The sequence below is a fragment of the Limulus polyphemus genome, unplaced genomic scaffold, assembly GCF_000517525.1.
Source record: "Limulus polyphemus unplaced genomic scaffold, Limulus_polyphemus-2.1.2 Scaffold1497, whole genome shotgun sequence".
Taxonomy (NCBI): domain Eukaryota; kingdom Metazoa; phylum Arthropoda; class Merostomata; order Xiphosura; family Limulidae; genus Limulus; species Limulus polyphemus.
Genome location: NW_013667107.1, coordinates 238025 through 249378, shown reverse-complemented (window position 1 = coordinate 249378; position 11354 = coordinate 238025). Strand labels below are relative to the sequence as shown.

The 11354-nt window shown below is 29.3% G+C and overlaps 1 protein-coding gene across 1 annotated transcript in view; it reads left to right on the top strand.

Annotated features, from left to right (window-relative positions):
• Positions 1 to 11354, top strand: part of LOC106463843 (superkiller viralicidic activity 2-like 2) — a 55689-nt gene that overhangs the window by 27200 nt on the left and 17135 nt on the right. Inside the window, exons 7-14 of the mRNA XM_013923923.2 lie at positions 1209 to 1333; positions 1618 to 1716; positions 2064 to 2172; positions 2603 to 2734; positions 7211 to 7290; positions 7553 to 7663; positions 9192 to 9293; positions 9659 to 9784. Coding sequence (XP_013779377.1) covers positions 1209 to 1333; positions 1618 to 1716; positions 2064 to 2172; positions 2603 to 2734; positions 7211 to 7290; positions 7553 to 7663; positions 9192 to 9293; positions 9659 to 9784 — 884 coding nt within the window. The remainder of the gene's footprint in view (positions 1 to 1208; positions 1334 to 1617; positions 1717 to 2063; positions 2173 to 2602; positions 2735 to 7210; positions 7291 to 7552; positions 7664 to 9191; positions 9294 to 9658; positions 9785 to 11354) is intronic.

The window sequence follows — 11354 nt, the reverse complement described above, 5'->3', positions numbered from 1 at the left end:
TGAAATGGCCCTGAAATTGCATGTCTCCCATGAAACAATATGTAAACATCTAAAGAATATGGGAAAACTCCATATAGATGGTGTTTAGGTGCCTCACGAAATCTCTGATGATCATCGTTTCCAACGTGTGAACGTTGCTTTATCTCTTCTGGTGTGTTATGCGTGTGAATTATTTTAGGACAGAATTGTCACCGGTGATGAAAAATGGATTCTCTATGCGAATATTAAATGCCAAAAACAATGTCTCAGTCCTTGACAAAAACCACTTCTGACCCAAAAACCTGGACTCCATCCACAGAAAGTGCTGCCTTACATTTGGTGGGACATACAGGAATAATTCATTTCAAACTCCTCAATCCACAGCTTACTGTCAATGCAGAGATCTATAGTCAGCAATTGGAACGTTTAAATCAAACCCTTCATCAGAAATGGCCTTCACACGTCAATCAAAAAGGTGTTCTTCTTCTCCATGATGATGCACGTCCACATGTGGCACATATGACACAAGATTATGGAGTTGGGTTGAGAAGTTCTCCCCCACCCACCATATTCTCCAGATATGGCACCGTCAGATTACCATCTTTTTTTTGTTTGCTGCAACACCATTTTAATGGGAAAACGTATGCAAATGTGGAAGGTGATAGAGAGGACATCAACATGTTTTTGTTTCAAAGCCAAGGGATTTCTTTAATCAGGGCATGAACAACCTGATTGTAAGATGGAAAAGCATCATCAATAATAATAATAGAGACTATTTCATTTAATAAATGTTTTGTTTTGATATACAAGTTATTCAGGTTTTTTCATCTAAAAAAAATGACATTAATTTCTTGATGACCTAATACTTGTGCTTAAAATGATATTACTTGTTTTTGATTAATGGCAAAAGAGATAGAATTAACCTAATTAAAAAAAATTGTACTTGTTCTCTATTCATAAGATTTAATGTGTTGAAGCCTTTACTGGTCATTGAGAAATACCAGGTAAAGAATTGATTTATTGTAAAGTTTTGTTAATTAAATTAATCTTTTTACAAAAAGATTTTACATCTTTATTACCAAATGTTTTTATAATTGTTACAAAAGGGGAGAGAACATAGAACTATATGAAGTGGTACACGAGTAGTAAGATTATTCTTAGACTAACACTAGAAAGTGTAGAAGGTATTGAATAGACATGTACATACTTGTTTTGTGTTCAATTGCAAGAGAGAGGAGTTGTTTGGGAAGAAACCATCATTTTATTACCAGACACAGTTCATTTTGTATTTCTGTCTGCAACTATTCCAAATGCAATCCAGTTTGCCGAGTGGATCTGCCATTTACATAATCAGGTATTTGTTTTTAAATTGACTTTTAATGTTTCTTTTGTTACTAATTACTATTGTTGATCTTTGAGTTCATTGAAAGGATTTCTGAAATGGGCCATCCATTATTTTGATTTCTGTAAATGTGCAGGCATTTGAATTATTATACATGTTGTTCCATGCTACTGATAGGTTTGAATCTAATTTGAGTAACCAACCATTTACTCCTTATTGCTGGATTTTACGATTATATCTTTGCTGTGATCACATGAGAATGTAAACTGTACATCAAATTATGGTTCTATCTTTAGCCTTGCCATGTGGTTTATACAGAATACAGACCTGTTCCTTTACAACATTATATTTTTCCATCTGGTGGAGATGGGCTACACATGGTTGTGGATGAAAATGTAAGTGTTAGATCATTTTTAATTTATTAATGACGTGGGATATGTAAGTTCACTGTGGATGGGTTAACACATTTTGTAATATTTTTGATATCAGTGATAAAGAAAAACTATTGGTGGTAATCAGTCGTTTGGATACTTATTGTTCTTTATGATATGGTTAATATTTGTTTTAGTTCATAATTTTCTTTTTCAGTAATGAAGGCCAATGTGCTGATTTTGGTTAATATAATATTAATCAGTTGTTTTGTAAACACAAAATGATAATATGGTAAAAGTTTTGTTGCTAAAAGATTTAAGATATTCTGGAAACTTTTGTTTACATTTGGTTTATGTAAATATTTTAACAGGGTACTTTCAAAGAAGAAAACTTTAACACTGCAATGTCAGTGTTACAGAATGTTGGAGATGCTGCAAAGGGAGATCAGGGAATGAAAGGAAGAAAAGGTGGATTCAAAGGTGTGTATTAGGGTTCAGAGTTGAAATCATATTTTATATAGTTTTATTCATTATCTTTTGTGTTGTGCATTTGTTTTCTTTTTTTCATCCTAAGAATATTATATTGAAAGATAAAAAAATCTGTATAGTAGTTCATTATCACATTTGAAATTTAAGAAATTAAGCTAATTAAAAAAACTTATAAAACAACTTGAAATTTTTATATATATATTCATTTTTCCAATCTCTTTATTTTGATTGTTTCATTGAGCAAACAAATTCATATGTGCTTATAATTTTATAGTGTGCTCAAAAGTTTTTCCCTGTCTCTAATACACTATGCTTAAATTAATTATAACCAAACGTGTTTTTTAAGCCAAATAACTTGATGTAAAAAGTTGAGAACCCAAATATTGTAATTCTTTTACATTTTTCTGTATTATTTTTGTAGGAGAATCCAACTGTTACAAGATTGTGAAAATGATAATGGAAAGAAACTTTGCACCTGTAATTGTGTTCAGTTTTAGCAAAAAAGAATGTGAAGCATATGCTCTACAAATGTCAAAGTTGGATTTAAACACAAGTGAGTAATGTTTGAGTTCTGTGCTTAGAATAAGTTCAACTTCATCAATAAATCTGTGTGTGAAGTATATGTTTAATAAGATTCAAAGAGAAATATTATATTTAAATGAAATAACCTGAAACAGATGTCGTAATTGGTGGTTGCAGTAAATGATTAATATTGACCATACTGTCATAGCCAAGGGTGATCATCATCACTTGTTTATAACATCCAGTCAAATTTTTGTGTAAATCTTTTAATCCATTAACCCTAAGTGCATAGGGTCAGCCCATTGGACTAAGTCAGTACTGGAAAATTAATGTTTTCTGTAATTCTGAATTTATTTATTGTATCTTCATGAATTTTGGCAAGCATTTAGTAAACATTACAAGTATGTTGTCCACAAAAACTTGGAATTTTTAATAAAATATTTGTACAAAAGATTGGTCTCTGAATTTAAGCCAGTCTGAGTGCAAGGTAATGTTAGGAATAATAATACTTTATCTTACATTTTCAAATTTTATTTGCATAACTTCTAGATCTTTCTAAATGAATATCAAAAGAGTTTTTTTTTAAAACAAACATTTTGTGTTATTTTCTCTATCCTAACACTATGGGCTCAGTTCATTTGACTGATGTTTTAACCATCACAAAAAATATGAAATAAATCTAAATTATACCCTGTCTTCTTTCTAAAATGAATGCAGATTGTAACACAAAATTACAGTTATTTATCCTAAATAGCCTCAGTTTCATAACAGTTTACATCTGCTTTTGTTTAGTTTTATTGTGTTATTGCTCTTTGAATATCTGTCTACCATGAAGAGCAATATATCACCCAGTGAGGGTTAAGGGTAAACAAAATTACAGGTTACATCATGTGACATTTAATTACATATATTCTTCATGTATCACTTTTTTGTTTTCATTTAAGTTGTTGTTTTTTATATAACCTAAAGATTTTAAGTTTTACATTTTAGTTACTTTTACTTAAAAATATGTATCAATGAATAAAAAATGTACATGAAAAGTAAATTTAGCACTTATTTCAGGATTGTGGTCTTTTATTATTGAAAGCTAGTCTTCACTAACCCTAAATTTTTTCTCACTAATTTGCATTTTAAAACACACACAATAATTAAACAGAAAAACAAAATGCACCAGAACTACCAAAATTAACCTGGCTTCACTCAATGAAAACTGCTTAGAAAGTGGTGCCTTTACACAAAGACATTGTAATCGTTTACTTCAAAAAAAATGCCCTTTCTTTTGGTTATAAACAAGTAAGTCATGAGATGGGGATTTTAAATGCTCATCCAAATGAGTAGAAAGTTGTCTGTTTGCCTCACCAATATAACAGCTTTTTCATTCCGTAAATTCAGTTGCATACGCATTTCCTGAAGTATCATTATTCATATACTATTTGGAGAGCAGTTGACCTAGCTTTTATCCAGGTAAAAATGTAAACCATACCTTAACATCAATTTTATACTCTGTGTCTGTTTTTAACCAAATTTTTTTGATAGGATAAGATAAATTTGAGATGAATAGTAAAAAACAAGTAACAGGGAAATATTCAGAAGAATCATTTTCTATGTCAATTTTTGGCTTATTTTTAAAAGAGGCAATTACTTTATTGACAAGAGTGGGAAATTGTTTAGTTCACAAAACTGAAATCTAAGGGTTTCTTATTTCAAACAATCAATGATGGAACTTACGATTTTATTTACACAAATAACACCTTTTAATATACCTAGCTTTTAAAATTGTTTATGAAGGGAATTCCAAGGAACGTAAAGTCCACTGTGAGTGTTCTTACAAAATACAAAGGTTTGGAACCTTGTGTTTGTCTTTTTAATAACATTTAGAAATGACAGTTTGTCATTAATTTCTTTTTTCATTGTAAATTTTATGTTTGGATGAGAGAGAAATTCCTGAATAACCTTAAAGTTATCAAAGGCTAAAAATTACATAAACATATCGAAACCCAAAAATTGGTTTATAAAATGAACTTGAGATGGCAGTGTCTTCAATTACTGAAGCTACAGTATTTCCCATACTTAGGCCCTTGGTTTGGATATAATTCATACCTTCAAATTGGAAAGTAGAAAATTTGGCAGCAAGGAGAAACAATTTTCTTATAGTATACATGTTTAGGTGAAAACAAGGATTAGAATCGTTTTGGTAACATTCCAGGGCAGCATTTATCACTTCAGGGATGAGATTAGAGGGTAAAACATTTTTTTTTACATCAAATATGACTAATTGAACAAAGTGACTAAATATTCAGAGTTTTTTGATAAACATTTCAGAATTTTTCATGAAGGGGAAAGCATGAGAAACATATTTCGAAAACATCCAAGTAAGGAATTTTCCTACATTTTAATTGTAAGCTTTGTATGTCGAAACAATGGGACATAAGGGGAAATCAGGTTTGTGAGTTTTGGGGAGATCATAAATTTGAGAAGTACAGGGATGAAGAAATTGATATAAACCAGTAGAAAGTTGAGAAGTTCTTTCTAATTTTAAAAGAAATTGTTTTAATTCCTTTTCTTTGGAAGGGGTTTAGTTAGTTTCCATTTTTTGGAAATATTATGAACCATTGAGGAGTGCGTGTGCATATTTTACTTGTTTAAAATCCGTTCCATGATAACAACAGCATTACCTTTTGTCAGATTTCAGTAAAATAATAGTTTTAGTGCTTTATGTTCTTTTTGAAAAAGGTTTGATTTTAGCAGTCTAGGTTTGTCCAGGTGAAATACATAAACGATAAGCATAAAGAATGGGTAAAATTTGAATATTTTCTTGAATTTTGGGAAAAGACATAATGGGTAACTATAGGTTTTGGGAGAGAGTGCTTTGGTTATTAATGAACGATCTTGGTTATTCGTACTTTCATGAATTTGTAACATGAGTTTTTGAATTTGAAACAACATGAGAAGAGGTGGGTATATTTAATGAACTAGCACATTCATGAATAGCTATTTTTCTAGGAAAGTCCCCTAATCCTGTCTGGAATTCAAATGTAGGGAAAATTTCTGGGTGTAATAGAATAATTGAAACCTTTTTTAAGAATTGAATTTGATCAGTGAGTATCTGGCAGCTTGATAGGTTAAGAACAACTTGTTTTTTTACAAGTTGGTGGAAGTGAATTAGGCTTATTCAGTTGAAGATCTGGATATTTGTTTTTTGTGTCCTTTACAGTCTTTCAAATTTCTTAGAATGCCTGTCAGTTACTCTTTTTTTCATGATTGATGACATTATTACTAATAAGTTGAGAAACTTTCATAATTGTTTTTAATTTTAATGTTGCTGGCAAATAACTGTTTAACTTTGATAACAGTCTGTAATTTTTAAGGATGTGTTCATGAAGGAGCTTGTACTGCACTGTTCTTATTATTTTGGCAGGTTGGGAATTAAAACTTTAATTTGCATTGAAGAAAATTAGGAATATGTGATGATCTCGACACTTTTTAATAATTCTTGTATATATAACAAATTTCCATACTTACTACTCAGGCTAAAAGTTTTATTTATTATACCTAAATTTTATAGTTCTTTGATAAATTACTTTAAATGTTGCAATTGCTCTGTCATATGGTTGTAGATTACTATTGGTTATAGCATATCACGTTTTAAAAAAAGTTAGGTTCTGTTAACCTCAGTTCTTGTATCCCACCTGATGATACCAGGTAAACGTAAGGACACATTCTGTGTAAAAATAAAATAAAACCTGGGGAAATGTTGTGTATAAAAATAAACAAAAGGTTTGCTAAGTACAACCAATAAAAACGTGTGAATTTTAAAAACATTGTTGTTTCTAATATTTAGCTCGTAGTCAAACAACACATGAACACTATTTTGCTGTCCAACTTGAAGCCAGGAATTTGTTATATAATATTCTTTCCTGAAATTTTGAAATTTGTCAAGTGTCTCAAATCTAATTTTACTAATGTTAGCAAATAAATTTACATGTATTAGTGATACTTCCAGCTGTAGTTTGTAAGATTTCATTCATGAAAGTGATTAACTTAAAAACCTTATAAAAGATTTAAGTTTTAATTTATTGGTCATTAGCTGAAAATATGCATCAAACAATGATCCAATTCAGAGAATATAGACTAAACACTTGGTTATTAAGCAGGAAATGTGGAAGAACACTGATAAAAGTGAATATGTTTAATTTCTGTTTCAGAACACTGTTTTTATGAGTGTATAATGTTAAGTGTCTTATTTTTTAACGTAATGTAATTAAAAATAAAAGAAGTGAATCATTTACACTTTATTTATGAATCCTCTATGGGCAAAGGAGTTCTTTGGCAACTTCTATTAATGTATGTACAGTTATTCCTTCATTCAAGTTATGACTCTGCTAATGGAATTTTATTTTATTTTTTGTTAAGATGTGTAAATATAACAAAAATTGTATTACTGTAAAATAAGATGTCTTGTTTGTTAAGCAAAATAATGTGATGTTCTATTTGTAATTTTTATAAGATGAAGAAAAAAATCTTGTTGTTGAAGTCTTCAATAATGCTATGGATGTGTTGTCAGAAGAAGACAAAAAACTTCCTCAGGTTAGTTTAAAATTTATAGGTAATTTTGTATTAAAATATGGTGTGTGTATAGATACATGCTGTTTATTCTTTTAATACAGTTATATTTTCTTTTCTTCTGTGCCAAAGTAAAAAAAAAAAATAACTTGTCCTTATTTTTATTTATTACTTGCTTGTCTTTGTTTGGATAGATGAATCAGTATTTTATTTCCATAGATTGTACAAGTTAAAATATGTTTACATTTGATTACAACATATATGATTTTAATGAATTTTAAATTAGGTTGAACATGTTCTGCCACTTTTGAAACGAGGAATTGGGATTCATCATTCAGGTTTGTTGCCAATATTAAAAGAAACAATAGAAATTCTCTTCTCCGAAGGTTTGATTAAGGTGAGAAAGACTTGTTTTCATAAGTTTTCAAAACATGACAAATGATTGTATTGTGTATACTGTTTTAAATGTTTAAGCATGTTGTACCAATTGAGAAAGAAAACAGGAAACAGATGTAACTAATTTGCTTTTAAATTAGTTACAGAAATGTTAAATACATGTTAGTATTCGTATGTTTTAATCCTTTCTACACAGATCAAAGGCTGTGTCATCACATTTGTTGACTTACATTCAAAATTTTATCACACTACTATTTTATGGATTTATGTCAATAAATTTGGTATCAAATTTTAGTACTATACATTACTCAATTTCTTAATTTAAAAGTAAATATTAAAAAACACAGATAAACATTGATTTTTGTGTGTCACATGGTATGTTGAATGCAGCACTGTTGCAAATTAGATGTTTGTGATGTAAAAATACTAAGTCTATAGTTTCATACAAATTAGGAACCCAAATGACCAATATTAATAAGCTAGAATATAAAATAAGAACCTCCTATCTTTTCTGTTTGCTGATATATCACTCGTGTAACGAATCAAACACAGTAGTCCCGCTCACCTCTTTCCATTTTTGGAAACACTCCCTTATATACACTTCTGTCTATGGCATGTGAATAACAAATCGAAAGCTCAGAATGTCCCCTAGTGGCTTTCTCAGCCATTTTCAAGTATTACAACATCATCTCTTTCTTTTGATACAAATTTTCAAGCTGGTAAGGTGAGCCTTTTGTCTACTCTAAATTTCACATTTTTTAGACCCAAATACAACTTAATTACTAAGCTTGATAAATTATAGTGGAATTCTATGGTATCATTATAGTAATTTATAATTTTTGTGGTTATTCAACTGTACATATAAAACCTAAAAAAATTATTTCATTTCATATCCTCCAAGTGCAAAATTTTAAAAGGCTTAGCAACTTATGTCAAGCAGCAACCAAGTACAAAGGTCATAAGTAGAAGAGATAATTGTTTGCTTTGCTTCTTTATTTAATGTTCTATTTTTAAAGAAAAATAAGTTTAAGAACTTATTTCTAAATAGTAATAATTTATACATATATATAATGTATAACAATTGAAATGTGTAATTTCACAGTCCTTTTATGTGAAAATTCTTTCATAATTCTAACTATAATAGATAATATTCTTTCTTATAAGGTAGGTTATGATTAAAATTCTTATATCAACCATTGGTATAATTTATTTTTTAATAAAAAAACTTTCATCTCATTGCTTAATGCTACTTACGTATAAATATTCCTGTTATCTATAGACCGGAATCTGAACTTTTGTACAAGTAAAGAATTGTAACATTAACAGTACCACTTTATATATGTATTTTATTTTTTATTATACAAAGTTAAAAAAAGAAAGATTATTCGATGAAAAAAAGCATGATACTAAAACAGTTTTTATTATTGTTTATCAAAGAAATTGAGTATGGTATAACTTAAACTGCATACAATTTTTATAAGCCTAATTGATCAGTATATTGAATTTTTGTCTATATTTTTCTTATTTAGGCATTATTTGCAACAGAGACATTTGCGATGGGATTAAATATGCCTGCAAGAACAGTTCTTTTTACAAATGCTCGGAAGTTTGATGGGCAAGATTTCAGATGGGTATGTCCTGTCGATCTTAAAAAATATTCATTCTCCACTTTTATTTTGCATCAAAAATCATTTTTAGCTGAACAACACATTAAGAAAAATAGTGTTTTGGTGAATGTGAATTTAAAGAAAAGTTTTTCTGAGCCTTTAAACATTGTCCTTTAATATTTTTTGGAAATTTGGATTCAACCACAATGAGTCTTACTTTGTAACATGACATACCACTATAATTTGTGACAGGTAAACAGTTGCAACAGATTTTAGAAGATGATGTACGTAAATAAAGTTCTAGATCTTTATACAGCCCAGAAATTTTAATGTTATAAATATATTAAGAAAGTATACTTCTAAAATTTTATCTTGCCCAAATTTTTCAGGTAACATCAGGAGAATATATACAGATGAGTGGACGTGCTGGTCGACGAGGATTGGATGAACGAGGAATAGTTATTTTGATGGTTGATGAGAAGATGAGCCCCTCTGTTGGGAAAGATATTGTAAAGGTTCGTCATTATATAGTTTTCTCCTTCCAAGTTGGCCAATTAGGCTAATAACAGAAGTTTGTAGAATTAACTCTCTCAACACAGACTTGGTCTATTAGACTGACCACGTGACCTCTTTGTATTTGCTTAAAGTGTTTATAGATTTGATACTACTAACTTTTAATATATTTTGTATATCTTAACAAAATTTGACAGTATTTCAGTAAACATTACAAGTCTTTTACATACAAAAAGTTGTATTTTCTAGTGAAGTATTTAAAATAAACTAAAAAAAGATTTGTCCATGAATAGTCTGGGTGTAAAGTGATCTTCATGTTAAGATTAAAAATACTTTTCTTCATCTCAAAAATCTCAAATTTAATTTGTGTAATAACTAAATTCTTCTAAATACATTTCAAGTGATTGTTTTCAGTAAAACTTTATATTTTATATGTTATTTTCTCTACCCTAACTCTATGCAAGGTTGGTCAATTTGACTGACCACGTAACAACCAAAAAAAAATTGCAATAAATCTGATTTACCCTTTTTTTCTTTCTAGAATGACTTCAAATTGTAACATGAAACTACATTCATTTATCCTAAGTATCTTTCAACTTGTAGGAGTATACATCTAATTATAATTACATTTTATTTTTTTATTGCCCTTTGAACCATGTCTAACTATTATTCGTGCCAATATAAGTTGTAAATCACTTGGGGAATGTGGAGCTCGCCTTCCTCTATTGAATTACATTACCCACGAGCTGCTCATGTGGGTGCCTCATGAAACATTTTTGTTATATTATTATTATTATTTATTTTACCTAATCTAACTTTAACAAACATAAAGAGAACCCTATTTTTACCTTTTAGTTGCTTTTATAATAATAAATAAAGAATAAATGTGAAATAAAGTCCTTACCCGAGTCTTCTTTTTTCTTGCTGTTGATCGTTGATGACACTTTTTTATACTAATGGTAGTAATGCGTTAAATAATTTTTATTTAATTAAATAATGCACCAAAGAACATAGAATAATAACATGTAAAAAGCAGACAATTTACCCTAACTATCTTAATTTTTCTGGCTTTCTAACTATGTGATAAGAGCCATTATAAAATCATCCAAGCTAGTTGTTATCTTTACTGTGGGAATGAAGCTTATACTAACAGTGAAATTGACAATTCGCCATTCAGAAAACAACGTAATATAATGTCATTTGATAGATGAAAACCTTGGCTTTCTATTGGTTGTAGATAGTACAGAAGTAAACATAAGAGAGAACTATTAACAAATCCTGAAAGAGAGGATGTGACAGGTGGGTGTGGCAAGAGGGGTGTGATTTTCTATTTGATGGCTCTGTAACCAAACAAAATTGAAGGCTTTAAAAATTATAGTTTGTTTGAGCAATGATGATTTTATTGTGAGTAATTTACATCGAATTTCATACTCATTGGAGGGGTGATGGATAAAATAAAGAAAAGAAGATGCCTAAAGAAAATGTTTCATGTGTCACACTAGGTGAAATTCAGGATTTTTTTAAATATTGCCTTGTAGAATTAAGAACTTAAAACTTATATACTATCAAAAT